Source organism: Sus scrofa, chromosome 6, assembly GCF_000003025.6.
Source record: "Sus scrofa isolate TJ Tabasco breed Duroc chromosome 6, Sscrofa11.1, whole genome shotgun sequence".
In the NCBI taxonomy this organism is placed as follows: Eukaryota; Metazoa; Chordata; class Mammalia; order Artiodactyla; family Suidae; genus Sus; species Sus scrofa.
Genome location: NC_010448.4, coordinates 98,690,317 through 98,712,394, shown reverse-complemented (window position 1 = coordinate 98,712,394; position 22,078 = coordinate 98,690,317). Strand labels below are relative to the sequence as shown.

Sequence of the window (22,078 nt, the reverse complement as noted above, 5' to 3'; positions counted from 1 at the left end):
AAGCAGTTTCCCTACTTAAGTATCTCAGCTGTGATTAACTGGCTTCCCATTGCCCACAGCATAAAGCGCACATGTATGTAAGCACGGCATCGTCATTCACCTCACAGTCTGACCCCCATTGGCCCCTCCTGCATCTCCGGTCACCTCATACAAATCTCCCAGTCTTCAGCGAAACTGAATTCACTTTGCTATAGTTGGGGTTCTTTGGCAGTGCTGTTTTCTGTACCTGAAGTGTTCTCAGTGTTTCTCTCCTCTTCCATCCTGTGTGCCAGCTGTGATGACACCTCAGTGCAAAGTCTTGTCAAAGCACAAATGTTGGTGTCTCTTTATACCTCCCCTGTGAGGTTGTGGTGATCTGGTGGCATATCTGTTTCTCCCTCTGTGCTGTGAGTCTAGGACACTTCTGGTCTCTTGTAGAATGAATCCTGCGTCCATCTTCAGCCCTGAGTGTAATACTCATTTCCATAACCTTGTTTCTAGCTGCTTCTGGACATCTCCTGAATGTCCCACAGTAGCCTTACAAGCATTATGTCCAGTACCAGACCCATGTGTCTTATCTCAGAAGTGCTCTTTTTTGCTCTCTGCTTCAGTTAACGTCATTATCTGCTATCTCATTTTCCAGGAGACCAACACTCAGCCTTCCCTTTTTCCTTCCTGTCATATCAGTCACTAAGTCGTATTGATTCATCTCACTTCCTTTCCTCTTTCTCACCATTGTCATGCAGAGACCTCGTTACCTCCTTAGGCTGCTGCATAATCATATACACACATACTTATACGTACACACATATAATTAGATATTCACAATACTGCATGTCCAAATTGTTCCCAACTGTGTGCTGAGCATTGTGCTAACTGACTATCAGAAATGAGCAAACAGGGAGTTCCCATTGTGGCGCAGTGGTTAACGAACCTGACTAGTATCCATGAGGACTTGGATTCAATCCCTGGCCTGGCTCAGTTGGTTAAGGATCCAGCGTTGCTGTGAGCTGTGGTGTAGGTCACAGGCACAGCTCAGATCTGATGTTGCTGTTGCTGTAGCAAAGGCCGGCAGCTATAGCTCTGATTAGACCTCTAGCCTAGGAACCTGCATGTGCTGCGGGTGCGGCCCTAAAAAGAAGAGAAAAGAAAAATGAGCAAACGGGAGTTCCCATTGTGGTTCAGTGGTAACTCACCCCTCTAGTATCCATGAGGACACAGGTTCCATCCCTGGCCTCACTCAGTGGGTTAAGGATCCTGCGTTGCTGTGGCTATGGTGTAGGCCTACAGCTGGAGCTCCAATTCGACCCATAGCCTGGGAACTTCCATGTGCCGCAGGTGCGGCTCTGAAAAAAAACAAACAAACAAACAAAAAAATAGACATAGCAAAACAGACATACTGAACAGATGCAATAGGTCCTGGTCTGTCTCTTGTCAGTCTAGCCTCCTTATTTTCTGGGTTCCTTGTGTGAAACTCAGATCTGATTCTGTGACTACCTAGCTAAACATGCCTTTGCACAAGCTCCTGTCAAAGCCCAATTTAGAGAAGATCAGAAAGTTAAAGGATGGCTCTTTATTCCCATTTTCACAGAATATGCCTGATGCTAGTACCTTTAAATCTTAGATTTTGATATTATGCTACTAATAGTAAGTGGTAGTAGTAGATTTGAAAGAATAGAATTATAAATAAATATGTCATTCTTTCATATTCTTTCAGCAAAATAATGTTAACGATTCAAAGAATATAAAGCTAATTTCTTGTTTCCTTTATTTCTTCTTAAAGGATAGGAACTTTGAATCGAACTGTGTTGTATCATAGATTTAAAATATAGATAAAGCTATAAGGAGCACATTAAATTAGGAGTTTGTACTTTTACTAAATATTTTACTAAAACGGTATCTAGTGAACTAACTGTGTTAAGTTGCCCTTTTGACACTATCTGCCAGTTGATATGTATGTATTTATGTGTACATGTGTGTAGTGTGACACATCCCTGTGTTATGCATACCTGTGTTGACTATAACCTTTGCATAGTCCTGCAAAGATGATGAAACAAAAGCTTAATTCATGGGGATATAACTTCAACTAAATTAGAATCTCGTTTTAATTGAGTATTATTTCAAGAAGGGCTGTACCAGAGCTGAGAATTATTTCTGGATGTAGTGGAGAATTTCTTCTTTGTTTTTAATGAGAATTAATAAAGTAGAGAAACACAACATAACATAGTAAAAAGAGTAATAGGTTTCCAAGTAGCATGCATGAGTTTGTCTAGATTTTCCTGCAAACCAACTGCATGATCTTGAATAATTCACTTCCCTTCTCTGATCCTTAATTTTCACATTTGTGAAACAGTCATGCCTGTCCTACTTCAGAGCAGGTTAAAGTAGTATATGCCATAGCCCATTAAAAACTAAAACATTTCATTTGTTATTTTATCCAGCTCAAAATTACTTCCACAGTCATACTTACTAGAACTAATCTCTGGACCCCCCAGCTTTTGCTCATAAAAGGCTGTGCTTTTGAGTTTATTGAACTGAAACTCATTTATTTGAAACTTGGTTTCAAAAATAATAAAGACCAGATTAGCAAACATCACTTTGTTACATTACTTTTCCTCCTTACCAATATTTTATCCATTTGTTTCCTCTCCGTCAGCTAATTGCCACTTTCTCCAAGAGATCTCTGCCTAGGTGTTTGATCTGGTTATAGATGGAGCCCATTAGAAATGGGAGATGCCTGCAGAGTCTCCTTACATGTTGATTCTTATGTTGCCTGTTTTTTCTCATAATTTAGCCAGAATGCTACCATTGTTCTAGAGGAAATAAAGAGAAGAAAAATAAAACTTGAGGTAAAGTCCCCAAAAATCAAATGAACATGGGGAGGAGAAAAAGAAAAAGACTTGTCACAGGCTGGTATCTGCCAATACACAGAAACCCTGCAGAGGGACCCTGGAGTGAGTGATGAAACTAGAGCTCATCCCTGAGAAGCTGTCAAGAGGCTTCTCTTCCAGAGACTTCTGGGCCCACAGGTGCTAGAAAAGACAGAAATCTCCAAGCATGATTTACTCAAAGGTAGATGAGGAAAACAGCAAAAGGAAGCTTCCTCAGAAAGTCTCCATTTACTCTGGTGGCTGTACCATTTCTCTGTAGGTGGGCAAGTGTTGAGAGTTCTTACATTTATATATTCTGCCCAAACCTCTCTCCTCAGCCTCTTTGCTTAACTGGATAGCTCTACAGATTCAACCTTTCAGCACTGAGCTTGCCCCAAACCTGCTTCTTTTTCTCTGCTCGTGTCCCTTGCTGTGGTCTCCATCATCAGCCATCCAGTCCTCAGCTAAAGGTGCCACATGTCCTTGGCTGTGCCCTCTTTTTATCCTGAATCGGTCATCCCCTTTTTAGACCCCCTTCCCTTTCACTCCCTCCTGAATCTCAGTGTAGCAGTGATCTGCTTATTTAACTCCTTGCCCTCAGTCATGTCCCACTAATATCAGTCTTCCAGTAGAGCAGTGAGCTGAAGACCTCTCAGTCATTCCCCATCACATACAGGATTTACTCTGATGTGTTACACATACTGTTTGTTCCACAGTATGTTAATTAAATACCTTCTTTGGGGGGAAGAAAGGGTATCTTTCATGATCTGGTAAGTTTGGGCAACACCATTTGTCTAAAAATAAATAGATTTCTTTACTGTAGGACTTCTGGGAACTATTACAATTCAATGTGTTAATTATAAGATACCTAAATAAGAACATATATACACAGTCTTTCCCAAATGTACTTATTCTTGGAACCATTTCCCGTGAATCATCTCTGTTGGCCCAGTGTTCTGTGGGTCATGGTTTAAGAAGGTTTATAGAACAGACTACAGCTTTTATTCCTTTGCCCTGCTCTCTTCATCCTGCCCTCAGCTTGGGTTCCAGGAACTCAGGACTGCCTGGAATCACCTCCGCACACCATACTGTCTCTCTTGTTTCCCTTTCATTTTCCCACAGTTCATTTCTCTTTACTCTGGCTCTTCCCTTAGACAACGCAGGCGTTAACCTCTCAAAGAAGCTTTCTCTGACACCTTGCCCCTGAGGAGTAGACACTGCCCTCTGTGCCTCTTGAGATGCCTTAAGACCTGCAGAACTGAAATGACAGCACCAGACTCTACTCTTACATCTTCCTGTTAAATTTAAAGAAGTTTACATGGGGGTTCCCATTGTGGCTCAGCAGTTAATGAACCCAACTAGTGTCCATGAAGATGCGGGTTCGTTCCCTGGCCTTGCTCAGTAGATTGAGGATCTGACATTACCATGAGCTGTGGTGTGGGTCGCAGACACAGCTCGGATCCAGCATTGCTGTGGCATAAGCTGGCAGCTACATCTCCAGTTGAACCCCTAGCCTGGGAGCTTCCATATAACATGGATACGGCCCTAAAAAGATGACCAAAAAAAAAAAAAAATTTTTAAAGAAGTTCACAGACACAGAAGTCAAGCAAATGTATTGTTGCAATTAGAGACCTGAAAAATGATTAGCCCCAATAGGTTATTTGTATTGTGGAATTTTCTGCATTGATTCCACTGGTTGAGTCCCTGTGATGTTATTTAACATGTTTTTCAGTTCCGCATAATTCCTATAAACTGTTGACTATAAATAGAGTCTTGATTTTTTGGCAAGATGTTTCATATATGGTACTGTGTAATTCCTATAGCACCACGTCAGGATGTGTACAGTACCTGCTTGCTCCCCCTTTAGCAGAGCCCACAAAGTTCATGATAAAGCACACTGTGGTATCTTATTTCACTCTAATATGCTCACAGTAATTAAAAGCTACAAGGGAGGCAGAGGTGGATATAGATACTCCGGGGTAGAGGGAGAATATTCAGGGATCACAGACAATTACTTGGCTCTCTTTATATTAATACTTGAGTGTGTGCACAGGCTGAGCCTGATTTCTTATCTTCCAGCATCTACTAGAAAGCACAGGTCACTGTAATGATCAGATTAGAAATGAACTAATAACAGGCTTTTGGGAGTGTGGATAGAGTGAGTTGTTACATATAATAAACTGGAAAACCACAAATCTGTACCAAGATGGTTTGACCTATTTTCATAAGACTGAATTCAGCAGTTTATGTTTGAGTTTTATCATGTCCACAGAGACTTTGCTCCCTGTACACTTAGACTGCCGTAACCTTGAGGGCTGTGGGCCTATGCTGGGTGTGTTTTATTACTCCTTCATCTGTGAACTGTCACTCCCCGACGCTCTGAAACATGGTCTCTCTGGTAAATCACTCCCTGAGACCTTAATGGCTTTTTGAAATTTGCTGTGGCCATAGGATTAAAAAATATCTATGTTTGGGGAATTCCCGCTGTGGTACAGTGGGTTAAGGATTTAGCGTTGCAGCAGCTGTGGTGTAGGTTGCAGATGGAGCTCAGATTCAATCCCTGGTCTGGGAATTTCCATATGTCTCAGGTGCAGCCAAAAAATGGAAGAAAAACCCTACATTTTCTAGAATGCCCTGCTATGTTTTGGATAGTTGAAATTGAGAAGTAACAACTGGTTGTGTAGCTGCTATATATTATGTAATTATTAAAATCATGTAATTGCTACTGTATTATTTAATTATGTTTTCACTAAGTTGTGTGCTAAAAAGGTTTAATTTTACAGGAATAGCCGATTATTGTAAGTAAAAATCTAATATTTTTAACTATGTTTTTTAAAAATTAGATTACACCACCACCGTCACTCTCAGATCCACTTAAAGAGCTTTTTCGACAGCAGGAAGTTGTAAGGATGAAACTACGTTTGCAACACAGTATTGAAAGGGTAAGAAGTGTCTAAGTTTACATTTTTATGTCAAAAATGTTTTAACAATAAATTATAATGACCTTTGGGGGGTTTTAAAGTGACTTTCCTTATGTGGAACCATTTTAGGAAATGGTTTGATTTTATCTTGTGCTTATGCAATAAGATGGAGAATTTTCAAGCTTGTTTTGGGGTATCTGCTCCCATGTTACAATTAATGTTGAGTATGTATTTGATATACAAAAATCTCCAATAATTTCTCATTCAATTCATTTGCTGAATTTACAGAACTAGAGCAGTGAATTCCTATTTGGATATTTGGATTTCGAAACATTGGAATTTTTGCTTGGTTCCAGCTACCGTAGTGCAGGATTTTACAAAGCCCGTGCTTACTGGTCCTATTAGGTCTGCCCTAGCATTCCAGCTTATTGGTGGTTAGTTTTGGCATGGAATGACAGGGGTAAAAACCTATCTAATTATTTATGGAAGTCATAAAAGCAACTTGGATTGACAAAAGTAATAACACCTTCTTATCTCTTGGGAGGGTCAGGGACTTTCTGAAAAAAAGAAACCTAGTATGTAGTTTCTTCATAGGCGATTCCTTTCCTAGGGTATAGGTTCTTAACCTTTTTTGTGCCATGGATTCCTATAACAATCTGATAAATACAAAAATCTTTACCAAAAAAAAAGGCTGTTCTCAGAATAATGTTTTTAAATAAGTAAAATCGTAGCATAATAATGAGGAAAACAAATTTAAAAACCACTGAAACAGAACTTAAAACACTGCATGACCCATGTCAATGTACAACTTGTTTGCAGTAAGAAATTAGGTCATATAACACACATCAGTAGCTGTTTCAGCCACCAGGAATGTTGTGAATTTACCTGTTAATTCATCTGTGCATCTAACCATGTTACAAAAGCCACGATGCCTTTCAGGCAGTTAAGACTTCTCATTTGAACTATGCAGTTTGCAAAACTTTAATAGCAAAAATGACTTATATCTCCCCATATGACCAACAAACAATTTAGAATTCGAGACTACAAGAAAGTAACTTAGAAGTCTGACCAGTGTGGGAACAAACAACTGCCATTTGGATCTGCAGTGGGAAGAACGGCTTCTTGATAGTTGGCCAGCCGTGTTGCACGGGTGTCTCTACACAGAAAAGTTGTAGTCACGTGTCATACAGCAGTAGATCTGATAACTGTTGGAATTTCAAAGAAGAAATTATATAAAAATTGGGCAATAGTGCAACAACTATAATAGGAGTTGAAAATATTTGTGATTTTCTTGAATGACAAAGTTGCAGATACTACTGTGTATTTGGATACAATGTGGCCAGCATTCTCCTACAGGGGAAGGATAAATTTCTTGTCCATTGAGGGCAAAATAGGGAACATGGTTGGGAGAGAACCAGCCACATTTCCCGTGTTCTCCCAGCCCAGCTTTCCAAACAGAAATAACAGATTCTGCAGCTGGGTCCTGGGAATGCTGGTCTGCTAAATGCAGAAGATTGCCTGGGTCATTTCATAACCTGATGATAGACTGACTCTGTATATTACATAATTGGAAGTTTTGGATCCCACTTAACCCACTAAGGCAGGAGTGTACCATGATTGTCTTACAAGTACAGTTGACGCCTGAACGACACATGGGTTAGGGGTGCCAACCCCTCACCCAGTTGAAAATTGGCTTATAACTTTACAGTCGCCCCTCTCTATCTGCAGTTCCACCTCCATGGATTTGACCAGCTATGGATCCTGTAGTGCTGTCATATGTGTTTATAAATACTCATTATAAAAGTGAAGCTGCCACCACAGTGGCATACCACTTCAGAATAGTTAGGCTGGATATAATAAAAAAGACAGATAATAGCAAATGATGGCAAGACTGTGAAAAAATTGAACTCCTATATACATTGCAGGTGAGATATAAAATGATACAACTGCTACTAAAAACATTTTGGCACTTCCTCAATAACGTAAACGTAAAACTACCATTATGCCCTAGCACTTTCACTCCTAGTTATTTACCCAAGAGAAATAAAAATACACATTCAAATAAAAATTGAGCACGAATGTTCATAGCAGCCTTATTCACAATAGCCCAAAAGAAGACAGCCCAAAAAACCATCAGCTGATGAATGGATAAAAAAAAAAAAAATGCATAGAAAGAAATGAGATACTGATACATGCCCCAACACAGATAAACCCCGAAACATGTGACATGAAAGGAGCCAGTCACAAAAGACCACATATTATATGAAATATTCATGAAAGGTAAATCCGTAAGAACAGAAGAGTAGAGACAGCAGTTGTCGGGTAGAAGAGGAGTATCAAGTGACTATTGATGGGTGTGGGGTTTCTTTGTGGAGTGATGAAAATGTTCTGGAATTAGTGGTAATGGTTGAACATCTTGGTGAATATGTAGACCCTCCATAGCTGCAGGTCCACATCCATGGATTCAACCAACCATGGATCAAAAATACTAGAAAAAAAAAATTCCAGAAAGTTCCAAAAAGCAAACCTTGAGTTTGCCACACACCAGAAACTATTTACATAGTATTTAGATTGTATCAGGTATTGTAAGTAATCTAGAGACAATTTAAAGAATACAGGAGGGTGTGCATAGGCCATTTGCCAGTATTAAACCATTTTATAAAAGGGACTTGAGCAGCCATGGATTTTGGTATCTGGAGGGGTCCTGCAACCAGTCCCCTGCAGATATCAAGGGACAGCTCTATGCTAAAAGCCGTCATTGTGCACTTTAAAAAAATAGTTTTTAGGAGTTCCCAGTGGGATTCGTGGCATCTTGGGAGGGAGTACTAGGACACAGGTTCAATACCCTGCCCAACACAGTGTGTTGAAGATCTGAAATTGCCACAGCTGTGACTTAGATTGAAACCATGGCTTGGATCTGATCCCTGGCTTGGGAATTCCATATGTTGGGGATCGGCCAAAAAAGAGGGAAAAAAAAAATTTATTTATTTTTTTTTTTAATTAATTTTTTTTTTTTTTTGCTTTTTAGCGCCGCATCAGCGGCATGTGGAGGTTCCCAGGCTAGGGGTCCAATCGGAGCTACAGCTGTTGGCCTACACCACAGCCACAGCAATGCCAGATCTGAGTCGTGTCTACAACCTCCACCACAGCTCACAGCAACACTGGATCCTTTAACCCACTGAGCGAGGCCAGGGATCAAACCCGCAACCTCATGGTTCCTAGTTGGATTCGTTTCCACTGCGCCACAACAACAACTCCAAAAAATATTTTTTAAAAAGAGACTACCAACTTTGAAAAGGAAATTTACTTCTGTTTTTACAACACTCGGAATTCTCAAATTTCTCAGGCTTACTGTGAAGGAAAACCTTCTGGCCAGGACTGTGGGGTTAAGGACACAGTGTAACTGCAACTCAGATCTGATCCCTGGCCCAGGAGCTTCCATATGCTGCTGGGCAGCCAGAAAAGGGGGGAAAAAAAACAAAAAAGCTGCTCTGAGATTCACATTCTTTAGCACTTGAAGTGATTTGATTTATTTGAAAAACAAATGGTTGAAGAGTTGCTCGTTCTTTGTTCGCCCAGGAGAAGCTCATAGTGTCCAACGAGCAGGAGGTCCTGCGGGTGCACTACAGGGCTGCCAGGACGCTGGCCAACCAGACACTGCCCTTCAGTGCATGCACTGTCCTCCTGGACGCCGAGGTGTACAGCGTGCCTCTGGACGCTCAGGTAAGGGGCCTGCCACTGCAGTCTTGGGGCCTTTCACACAGCGTGCCTGCTTTGTAACCTGTTCCTCAGGAGAAATTTGAAAGCAGTAAAGCTCAAAGGAGAAAACAACTCTTTCAGACTAAAGTACTTGCAAGTCACCTGGTCCTCTATTTTCTAAAATCTTCTAAATATTAGGTTTGTGCCATAAAAACAGATAATTATGAAACTTAAGCACGTGCTTAGGATAGTGTCATTTTAAACATAACTTGTAGCGTGTTTCTGAAGCAGGTGTTTATACCTTGACTCTGACCTTCACACAACTGGAAGCTACAGGCAGTAAGAGGGGACAGCAGGCAGAACCTCGGTGCAGTGTTGAAATAGGCCAGGCTTTGAATCCTGGGTGTTACTGGGATAAATTAACATGCTTGCGAACAAAATGTATCTATTTCTTGAAAAAGTTTACTGTCACCTATAAATTAAATGAATTCAGAACCAGACATCAGTTGTCAGAATTTTTTTTGTGCTTCATAAACCAGAATAAAATTTATTGGTCATAAGAGAGAATATAAAAGTGTGAATACAGATAATGAAGGATTATCACCAAAAAAGTCTAGGAAATGCTGTTTCAAATCAAACTATAGAAACACAAGGGCATAAGGTATATTACAAAGAAAGTTCTCTCTGGATTTTTTTTTTCATCTGTTTAAAAAAAAAAAAAAAAGAAGGCCCTAATGGGTTATAATTTCCAAAAATAAGTGAATTTTCCCACACTTAAGAGAGCTGCCAAAGAGCAGGATGGAGCAGATCCCAAGTGGCAGAAGACAGAAAATGGGGCATCAGTGTGAGCCCCCTACCAGTGAGCTGGGGTGGGAGGCCCCTCAGAGTCTGGAAGTGGGGATGGTGACAGCCTGAGTACAGCCACTCTTCACCAGGCTCCCTGCTCTGGGCCCTGCACCGAAGCAGCCACCTTCTCGCTCCCCAGCTTTCTCATGTCGCCCCTCCGGTCACTGCTCCCTCCATTCTCACTGCCATCTTCCACCTCCTGACCTCCTCCATCTGAGCTTCCCAGCTGGTCCCCAGTTGCCTGCTCCCTCTCCCTCTCCTTTCCTCCAGCCCATCCCACTCTCCTCTGGTAGCCTCTCCTTCTTAACCCCTGCATCCCTGTCTCGCATCCTGCCCATCCCTACCCTGCCTGACCCCTGGGTCTCCCTCAGATCCCCTTCTCTCAGACAGCACCAGGCCAGGTTTGCCAAGCCCCACAGCTGCCCTGCTCCTCTCCCCTTTTTGTATAACTTAATAAAGAAATGGTCACGCTTCTGTTTAAAAAAAAAAAAAAAAAAAAAAAAAAGTATAGGTATAGAATTTCTTTATGAGCATTCCAAAGTATTGGTCCTGAAAGAAATGTCAGACACAAAAGCCTGTCTCCTTCCTTAACATTTTTTCTCCCTACATGTGGTAAGCTGTAACATTAAAATTCATTTCATAATCAATTGTACTTTAATAAGAATGTCACAGGCATAATGCTTTGTATGACAGGCCTTTTTTGAGACATTTTTGACTCACAGAGGGGTAGGATCTATTTAGTAACTAAACTCAGCATTCCTAATAATTCTCATAACTAATCTGTCTACTCAGTATGAAATACCCTATCAAAATTTTTAAACATTTGCATTATATTTTATCCTTCTTTGAAACATTTACATCATTCCTTTAAAAGTAGAATGTACCATAAAAAGATAAAATGGAAAATGGACTTTAAAGGGCATTATTTTATTTTATAATATTCAACTACTTTAATGTTCTCTTTCAGTCTGATGACAGTAAAACTTCCGTGAGGGATCGCTTTAATGCAAGACAGTTCATGTCTTGGTTACAAGATGTGGATGATAAATTTGACAAATTAAAGGTATGTATGTTTAGAAGTTCACTTTAAGTGGATGTTGCACCTTTGTAAACAGAAACTGCAGCTTTGCTAGAGAGGAGTGGTCAGGAAAGGAAATGCTGGTGAATCTTTGAAAGATAGACACCCATTTTTCAGGTCCAGTTTACCGTAAAAGGTGCAGCTACCATTGGAAAAAGCAGTTTCTAATGGGGTCTTCATGCTTATTATCCATTGTGCAGTCTGCTTATAGTTTCAACACATAAAAGAATAGGAGAATGAGGAGTTCCCATTGTGGTGCAGCAGAAACAAATCCAACTAGGAACCATGAGGTTTCGGGTTCTATCCCTGACCTTGATCAGTGGGTTAAGGATCTGGCATTGCTGTGAGCTGTGGCGTAGGCCAGTGGCTGTAGCTCCAATTAGACCCCTGGCCTGGAAACCTCCATGTCCCGTGAGTGGGGCCCCAAAAAAAAAAAAAAAAAAAAAAAAAAAAAAAAAAAAAAATCATTTCTGGGAGTTCCCATTGTGGCTCATTGGGTTACGAACCCAACTGATATCCATGAGGATGTGGGTTTGATCCTGGCCTTGCTCAGTGGGTTAAGGATCTGGCGCTGCCGTGAGCTGTAATGTAGGTCACAGTCATAGCTTGGATCCAGTGTGGCTGTGGTGTAGGCCGGCAGCTGCAGCTCCAATTTGACCCCTAGCCTGGGAACTTCCATATGCCACAGGTGTGGCCCTAAAAAGAAAAAAGAAAAAAAAAAATCACCTCTCCTTAGATTTTCATGATTCTTCTGATAATTTGAAATGTTATTGCTCGAACAAACAGTTTCAAGTTTCAAATTAAAGTCTCTTTAGATGACTGGGAAGTTGCAGACCCATGGGAAGTTGCAGACCCAGAGGTATTTGGCATATGGATAAAACAGGGTGAAACAGAAATGGACTGTAATCCAGAAATTTGATACACCCCTAGCCCTGAAGAAATGCTGCATGAGATTAATTCTTACACAAAGCAAATTAATAGAATAACCACTTAATTCTTCTCTTCTTTTAAATAGACCTGTCTTTTAATGAGGCAGCAACATGAAGCTGCAGCTTTAAATGCCGTCCAGAGGTTAGAGTGGCAGCTCAAACTCCAGGAACTTGATCCTGCCACCTACAAATCCATCAGCATCTATGAAATTCAGGAATTCTATGTTCCCCTTGTTGATGTTAACGATGACTTTGAATTGACTCCTATATAGCAGCCGTTACTTCCTGGTGGGTTGTCTTAAAGGAATGAGTCTCAAGAGCGTTGTACTGTGGAAAACTGCCTTTTGACAAAAATACGATGTCATGCCTTCACAGCTGTTAGTAAAGTTCAGCTAAAGTTGGTTACGTAGTAAACACTGTCATTTTATTAAAAATGGAACTTGGATCTTAGATCCAAACAGTTCTAAATAAAAACTATTATTTATATAGGTGAAAGGTAATTGTTGCGTTCGAGCTTGTTGGCAGACTGTGATAGATATTTAAAAAGTTGAGAATCTGCTGATGGCGCTGGAAGTTGTTAGCAGTCTAAGTACAAGATAACCACTAGTGTTCAAATTGCATTCAAGCTTTATTAAAATATATCAGTAAACTAAAAGGTTCAGTTCCTACCAAATAGTTTCTAATGTGGAAGAAAAACTTGGCACAAAATTTCTTCAGTTTATTTTATCTGTAAGTTAATTGTACAGCTTTCCTTTTGAAAGTTTTAATATTGTCTTCCTTTTTAATAACTTATTTTATACATATTGTGCAGATGTAAATCTTGTAATTAATGGTCAAAAATGTATACAAAGGGATTGGTAGTCAAAACATATACAAAGAAATAATTGTAAAACTGTTTTGTCTGATATTTTATTGGACCAAAGTTGTAGTTTGTATGGAGTGTAGTGATTGTGTGTTCAGATAGCAGAACTTTTAAAATAAGGCATGCGTGTTTGAGTTAGCTTGTGTCCATCACCATAACCGTGAAGATTGTGACGTCGCTGCACTGCATGCTCCTAGAGTTCAGCCCTCCATGGTGATGCCTGGAGCTAGTGTAAGGAGTTTCACACCAGTCTCCCAGGAAGTACCTGTGACTTACTGTGTTGAACTTTTATTTAGAATTAGTCATGCAAAGACAACAGCTCTTTCTTCATCTCACAATGGAGCCTATTCTTCTCTCCTCCCCAAAAATGCCTTTGAATGAAAATTCCAAAATTGTAAATGTCTATTTTAATACTCAAGTATGAAAGAATCTGTGAATATATGTAAATATGTTTAATAAATTTTGTTGGTCATGTTAAATCATTGTAAAACTTTTTTACATTGCTTAAATAAAATGTTTTAAGCTTAATAACCTTTGCACTTTTAAAATAAAAACGGAGTACTCAAAAAGATATTTGGTAGTCAAAATAAGTTAAAAAATAGGCATATTCTGATTGATCTCTGCAATGTTTATGAAAAATTAATATGTTGTATTTTTTCCTTGTATCAAGATACAAAACATAATTTTCAGAATTTTATAATTAAAATAATATTTGGTATGCTGTTTTTAATAAAATAATTAGCAATATGCTTAGAAAAAGTCCAGTTTCTCCTATAAATTAAATATTTAGGAATGTTTCAGATCTGAAACCTGCTGCTAAACTTACATGTTTTTGAAAAGAAAATTAGGTTATATGTAAAATTGATCATAAGTATATGAGATAAAATTTACAGAACTTTCCACAATACTTTCTTGAATTATAAAATAGTATTGGATGTTTTTTATACTGGTAGAAAAAAGCAAAAAGAATATATGAGGAATAAAGTGATTTAAATTCACCTTGCAAGTTGGAAATCCCAGCTAATGGGAAGGAATGTAAAATCAGAGTTTTTGAGTGCAAAGGTATATATTAAGCTTCAGGATTTTTGAATTTTTACATCAGTTTATATTTTAATTCATTCTGTACCTGGCATGCGCAATAAAGCAGCACGTGTGAAAAAATACACAGTGCAAGGACTTTATTATAAAGATTGGATGTAGTAGTCGTTAGAAATTTAGATGGACGATTTTGGCCCTCTTTATTGGATAAATGGGGCCAAGAAAGGCAGGGTAGATTTTGAAGCACTGGTTTTGTTGAAGTTAAGTTTATTAAGGCTGGGAACATGAAAAGCTAATTTATAAAAGCAATACTTTTTAATATGAAAATGCAAATTTTGTTTATACTTTTGCCTAAAAATAAGAAACCAGATAATTGAGCATTAAAGTCATAGAAAACATGAGAGGGATAAGTTTATACAGCATTTTGTTCTGATGGTTCAACCAGAGAAAGGAGGCAAAAAGAAAAAATCACTGTTTGGCCAAACAGAACAAGCTGCAGAAGAGAAAAAGTAAGCAAACAGAAGTCTGGCGTGTTTTAGTCACACTAGCTTTTTAGTACTAACCATAGTTCTCACCCTCTTCAATGGTACCTCAAGTTGCTGGAGCCTATCTGCCATGGTTCTGCTTCTACAGATTTCCTTTGTAAAGTGACTCAAAGCTAATCGGGATAGCTTAAAAAAAAAGTGTATGCCTTCTCCATGGGAATTTATACTTAAGTAGTTAAGGGCTTTTGATATTAAAGGTATTCTGAAGCTCTGAAATGCTAGAAAAAACTTGGAATGGGGTATATGCTAAAAAAGAGGATTCTGAAAGAAATAAAGGATGGTTAGTTTAATCAGTGATTCTTTTTAAACTATTCAAATATCATGAACAAGATACTAAATTGTACCTAAGGATTTGTATTTCTTCAAATCTTGTTCTAAATGATATGTTTAATAAATGACTAGTTGATATTTGTGCATGTTATTTAATAAAGAGTTATATTTTTATAGAAAAAATAAGAGTGAAATGTGTGATAAGTGTTTTGTTTTCCACTCTCATATGTCTCCAAGCCAAACACAGTGTTTACTTAGGCAGCTAGAAAAATTGCAAAATACACATTTGGGGAAACAACCTCTGAAGAATTAGCCTTTCAAGCTCAAGTCTATTCAGTAATGAGGTCTCAAAAATGAATTTTAACTGTTAGACATTCTGCAGCCTTAACTGCAAAAATCTGAGGCAAAGACCCCATGAAGCTCATTTTAAGAGACTTGAGAATTATATACTTACTCTAGAAATTGAGTGCAATGCTAAATATGTATTTTTTCTTAGTTATCTGTAAAGTTAAGAGCATTTTTATTCTAGCTCTGTTACTCTGACACAAAAACCCAAAATTTTATGTAGAGGAAATTATCTTGTTTTTTGTGGGTTTGTTTTTGTTTTCTTTGCTTTTTAGGGCCACACCAGCACCTGCAGCATATGAAAGTTCCCAGGCTAGGGGTCGCATTGGAGCTGCAGCTGCTGGCCTATGTCACAGCCACAGCAGTACGGGATCCAAGCCATGTCTGTGACCTACGCCGCAGCTCATGGCAACATCACATCCTTAACCCACTGAACAAGGCCAGGGATTGAACCTACTATATCCTCATGGATACTAGTCAGCTTCATTACCACTGAGCCACAATGGGAACTCCCCATTGATAAATTTTTAATGTATATTTTTAAAAGTTACATGCTATATGTAGATATTCGAGTTGTACTATATAAAAAGCTTTTAGGTAAACGTCTTTTTCATCCACTTCTAAAGAAAATTTGCTGTTGATACAGAGATTGAGACATATGTAGCATATGTTTATAGGGTAAAAAAATACCACCACTGTGCCCATAACTTAGCTTAAGAGCATTATCAGTACCTTTCTATTCAGTTTTTTTTTTTAATTGTATAATTTGTATCCAATAAAAATGCCCACATCTGAAGTAGGGAGTTTGATAAATCCTAAAAAATGCATACACTGATGTTACCATCACCCAAACCAAGAAGTTCCCTTGAGCCCTCTTGCAGAGTACTGCACCCCAGAGTCCTATCACCACATGTTTCCTGTACTTGTTCTTGAACTTTGTGTATATGAACTCAAATGGTATGTACTGCTTTGTGTCTGCTTTCTTTCAACATAAGCTTTGAAATTCCGAAGCTGCATGTGTCAGTAATCCGTTCCTTTTTATGAATGAGTGGGAGTATTTTGTATAAACCTGTTTATTCACTCTCTTGTTGGTAGACACTTAGATTGTTCCCAGTTGGGGGCTTTCATGAATAAAACTGCTCTAAACACGCTGGTCTTTTTTTGTGTGTGTGAACACATTCTTTCATCACTCTTGGGTCCATACCTTGGCTACAGTCACCATGTCGTAGTGCATGGGTGTATATCTCACTTCAGTGGAAGCTGCAGTTCTCAAAGTGGCTGTAGTTTTACACCCTTCTGGCAACTGTGAGAGGCCAGGTTCCTTTGAGTCCTCATCAATATTTGGTGGTGTCAGTCTTTAGTTTTAGCATTTTAGGTGAATATGCAATGGTTACCCTCTTCTCTGATGCCTAAGAAGGTTGAACATACCTTGTAGTATGTTTAGTGGCCATTTGTACATTCTGTTTTGTGAAATGTCACATGTTTTGCTCATTTTTCATTGTGTCGTCTTTTTATTGATTTGCAGGAAGTTCTTTTCTCCACACCAATCCTTTGTCAGGTCTGTCCTAAATATTTTGACCTCGTCTATAGCTGGCCTCTCCATTTCTCTTCATGACTAGTTTCCTCACTTTCACAATACTTCTACACTGTCATGACTTTTTCAGAATACAGAGTCGATGTCCTATCAGCTGCCCTCCAAAAATGTTCCCTTCAATTACTAGCAGCTCAGCAGCCACACAGATATGCAACCATAGCTTTCAGCTTCTTAGCAACACTACCTCTATTTAATTGTAAAGCCAGTAATATTTGAGTATCAGACGTCTTGAAAAATCCTCTCCTGAATTAACCTACGGTTGTCTTGACACCCTTTACATCTTGTCTAGGTTGTCAAGCTCCTCTGTGCAGTTCCTAGTAATGCGCTTGCTTGCTTGTTCAAGTGGCATGTGGATGGACTTTAGGAAGCAGGTGACTTGTCTGAACTGTGTCCTGTTGGCAGTTTCCAGCTCTTTTGCTGATTTACACTTGTCTGTTATTCATGGGCTCAGCCAGCACACACTTGGTGGTACATGAGCTGTCCCAGGGACTGTGTCTCTTGAGAATTTACACAGCATTTACCTGGGTAATCAGTTTCTCAAACCTTTTGGTCACAGGACTTGTCTGGACTCCAAGAAGTACTCTGAGAGCTTTTGCTTATGTGCGGTATCAACTGATATGTGCCATTGTTGAAAGAGTTTTTTGGTTTTTTAGGGCTGCATTTGCATATGAGATTTCCAGGCTAGGCATCGAATTGGAGCTTCAGCTGCCAGCCTACACCACAGCCACAACCATGCCAGGTCGGAGCCACATCTGCGACCTGCACCGCAGTGCACAGCAACACTGGATTCTTTAACCCACTGAGCGAGGCCAGGGATCGAACCCTCGTCCTCAGGTATAGTGGTCGGGTTTGTTACAGCTGAGCCACAATGGGAACTCCAGTTTTTAAGGAATTTGTTAATAAATGCTTTTCATGTTGATTATTATGAAAAATATATTTCCAAAAATAAAGATCAGGAAAGTGCATTATTTTAAATTGTTGCAACTCTCTTTAATATCTGGCCAAAAAGAAGAAAGCTAGAATTTTCTGTCTGCTTCTGCACGCTGTTGTATCTGTTATTTGTTCTGTTTTGGGGTTAGTTTGGTTTGGTTGAAGAAAATCTGGTCTCAGTAGGAAAAGGAATATTTTAATAGATTTTCAGATAACTCTGGGCATTTATTCTTGAGTCCTCAGCAAATGTATATGTTTCTAAAACAATTTGTTTCATGGAATCTGAAACTATACCTGTGAATTCTTCGTAACTGTATTATGTTGAAATCCATTGATCTGGCTTGTATTTGGAATGGGTCTTTTTAACATGCATGATCTTGTGACATCATGTATTGATCATTTTGAGAATATTGGTTTACTGAGTTATTTGTGTTTCCCAAGTGTTGACACATTTCATTATACAGTACAAAAAAACCCTCAGCTTGTTAATATCACTTCTGATTTCATCAGAAATGGGTCTTTTAAGTTGTGAAATTCTAGGTGACAGATGCAAGTTATCCAAAATTCTAATTTTCACTTAAAAGCCCAAACATCATTGGCAACAAACATTGTCACTTGTTTTCCTTAAAGAGACAACCTCACTTTATGTATATGAGACTATAAAATGCCAGGAAATCAAATATGAATAACTATAGCTTGTCATCTTTTCAAGTAAAAATGATATTCCATGGAAAAAGCAGTTCAGCTCGAAACTCAAGTGCTTTTTTCCTCCAATCGTTTTACTTTGGTATGCCACAAAAGTATAGTATGAATTCTCCCCTTCTGTTACAGAGAATACTAAAAAGACATGTACTCAAAAGTTGAAATTTAATCTGATTTTTACTGCTTTATCAAGGACCTACTTAAGTGAAGTCGGCCTTTTTTTTTTTTTTTTTTTTTTTTTTTTTTTTTAAACTGAGTGTTTGGCGCTGGCTCCCAGTACAGCTGGGTACATCTGCCTCAGTTTGTTTTAAGGAATCAGCAGTTTTACAGTTGTGGCTTTAATAAAAAGGCAACACAGTTTAAAAGACAAATGCTGTCTTACCATTACTGTGAAAGTGCTTTGACTTCACAGGTCCCCCAGGCTTCTCCAGGGATCCCTGTGCATCTGTGGACTGCATTTTAAGAAGGGCTGACCTACATGGCCACTTGCTCAGTGTTCACTATGAATATGGACAAGAGGAAGCAACTAAATTATGTGGTTGGTTAGTCTTTGCTGATGACAGCAGAAACCTAAATTTATCCCAAACCAATTCCTTCATGATCATTGGTGCTTGTATAAGAATTAAATCCCACCCCCCCCCATGGCTTCCTGAGTTGGAGATCTGACAGTCTTTGCCTTAATTTTAAATTGTAGTATGAGTTCTAAGTTACTTCTGGACAGCTTTGACTATTAGAAAACTTAAAAAAAAAAAAAAAATGAAGAGCCTAGGAGCTCTCGTTGTGGTTCAGTGGTTAAGAATTGAACTAGTATCCATGAGGATGTGGATTCCCGGCCTCACTCAGTGTGTTAAGGATCCAGTATAGCCATGAGCCCTGGTGTGGGTCACAGAGACAGCTCGGATCCTGCATTGCTGTGGCTGTGGCTGTGGCATAGGCCTCAGCTGTAGCTCTGATCCTGCTCCTAGCCTGGGAACTTTGATCTGCCACAGATGCAGCCCTACAAAGAAAAAAATAATTATAATAAAAAGTGAAGAGCCTAAAACTCCCCTTGTTGACACTCTACCTTCTGGAGCAACACTTCTAGGAAGAGAAATACTCCATAGATTCATTATATAGCAGGTAATATAAATTATCCATGGCTTAAATGTAGATTCTCTAATGGGATAAACATAATAATTTCATATTTGTGCAGAGCAAATCAAATAGAAGCAAATACCCCCTAAGATAAATACCCCTGAAGATGAAACATGCAGACCGCATCACTCAGTGTAAGCAAATGCGTTAGGTTCTTTGAGGGAAGACAATTTGTGTAGAGAGGCTGCCAATAAGCCGATGGGTCCTGGGTTCCCTGAAGAAGGGAGGGATCATGTTGTCAGTGAAGGAAAAGTCATGGAGAACAACCAGAATCCCAAAGGAAACCGGAAGAATGGTTGTGCTGACCCTGCTAGCCATGAAATTGGATGTTCACCATTCACTAACTGGTCTAACCCTCCCCAGCGTGGACATGCTTTTCTCACCTTCCCAGGTGAGGAGTCAGGCTTGGAAATGATGCTCAATTCCTGCAGTAATGCAGCTAATAGAGCAAATACACTGGGACACTAGCTGGTTTGGTGGCAGGCTTCATTTAAGGTCTGTGGGCCTCTGAGGCCCCCCACTACCTGGTGCGGGCCCTCCACCCTATTACCGACTGGGACTTGCCCACCAGCCCTGTCCCCAGCATCCTGAACTGGGGCCATCTGGTGAGGGATTGGGCTCAGAACCTGGTCTTGGCAGCTGAGAGAAGCATCTAGACTGTGACTGAGGACCGGGACTAGGACAGAGAACAGACAGGTCCCTGAGGAGTGGGAACCAGGCAGCTAAAATGTGCACTGTGCCCAGCTGGCATTTTACCAGACCTACCGTTTTTTAAGTCCACCTCCATCTCGTTCATTGCCAGCTTTTTCAGGACAAGGTCAGTGTCCTTTTCATCCTACATGTACAGGATCGCAGCAGGTACTCAACAAACATTTATCTAATTGGTGAATAAACAATTGTGCTAGGGAACCCAAGTAAAGGATTGATTAGAGAGGAGAGCACTTCATTAGGTTAAGGTTATGATGTCTGCAAATGTGAAATGGAGACAGGCGGTAATAAAATTAGCATTTAGTAAACACTGTGTGTGTTCTTATACATTATCTCATCGAAATCTGAGAAATCACAAAGGAATCCTCAGGCACAGCTTAACTTTGGTAAAAACAGCTAAGCGAACACCAACACAAGTAGTTGAAAAGCTGGAGCTAGAGTTGCCATCATGCCTTAGTATCCATGAGGACTCAGGTTCCAACCCTGGCCTTGCTCAGTGGGTTAAGGATCTGGCATTGCCATGAGCCGTGGCGTAAGTTGCAGATATGGCTCAGATCCGGCATTGCTGTGGGTGTGGTGTAGGCTGGCAGCTACAGCTCAGATTCAAACCCTGGCCTGGGAACCTCCATATGCCGAGGGTGTGGCCCTAAAAAAATAAATAATTAAAAAATAAAACCTGGAGCCAAATTGAATTATATCCTGGCGTCATTCATCCACAAGCCCAAGAAGGGAGAGTGGAGAGGAAGCATTCTGACCCCTGTGTGCACCATACTTGTCGGTCTTCATTAAAATCCATACAAACTTAAGGAAGGTAGGAACATCCATGCATTTAGGTTTTCATGAAACAAATTCAAGGCAAAGAATTCTGTCTTTGCAAACATCCTTAATATAAGCAGTGTTTGCTAAAATAATTCATAGTAGTATATTTTTAACTGTCCATCTAATAATGCTTTAATTAAACTGCTTGTGTAACTGCCCCAATTGGAATATTTAGAAAGTATATATAAATTAGGTGTTCCTAAAATGGAACGAGAATCATAGCAACATAGTTTGTGAAATGGGAGTGGTATTTAAAACTAAAGAGATGCAGAAAATCAATAAGACAACAGAGATCCTAGATGACACTATAGAAAATTAGACTTAATTGACATTTTCAGGACATTACACCCCAAAAAATAAAAATATACATTCTTATCAAGGGCACATGGAACATTCTCAAGGATCAATTACATACTGGGGCACAAAGCTAACCTCAACAAATTTAAGAGTATATAAATTATTTCAAGTATCTTCTCTGACCACAATGGCATGAAACTAGAAATCAACCACAGGAAAAGAAATGAGAAAAAACTAACTACACAGAGACCAAACAACATGCTACTGAAAAACCAATGGGTCAATGAGGAAATCAAGAAGGAAATTAAAAAATACCTGGGGACAAATGATAATGAAGACAAAACCATTCAAAATCTATGGGATGGCAAGGAGTTCCTGCTGTGGTGCAGCAGAAATGAATCTGATTAGGACCCATGAGGTTTCAGGTTCAATCCCTGGCCTCACTCAGTGGGTAAAGGATCTGGCGTTGCTGTGAACTGTGTTGTAGGTCACAGATATGGCTTGGATCCCCA

The 22,078-nt window shown here is 39.5% G+C and overlaps 1 protein-coding gene across 3 annotated transcripts in view; it reads left to right on the top strand.

Annotated features, from left to right (window-relative positions):
- The window catches only part of ANKRD12 (ankyrin repeat domain 12), a 117,521-nt gene extending 102,333 nt beyond the window's left edge, over positions 1-15,188 (top strand). For 2 of the 3 annotated variants that reach the window (XM_021096063.1, XM_021096064.1), the window contains exons 10-13: positions 5,693-5,791; positions 9,350-9,493; positions 11,283-11,378; positions 12,409-15,175. In XM_021096063.1, coding sequence (XP_020951722.1) covers positions 5,693-5,791; positions 9,350-9,493; positions 11,283-11,378; positions 12,409-12,594 — 525 coding nt within the window. In that variant the 3' untranslated portion in view covers positions 12,595-15,175. Of the gene's footprint in view, positions 1-5,692; positions 5,792-9,349; positions 9,494-11,282; positions 11,379-12,408 lie in introns of all 3 variants that reach the window. The other variant, XM_021096065.1, reaches the window with a different exon arrangement.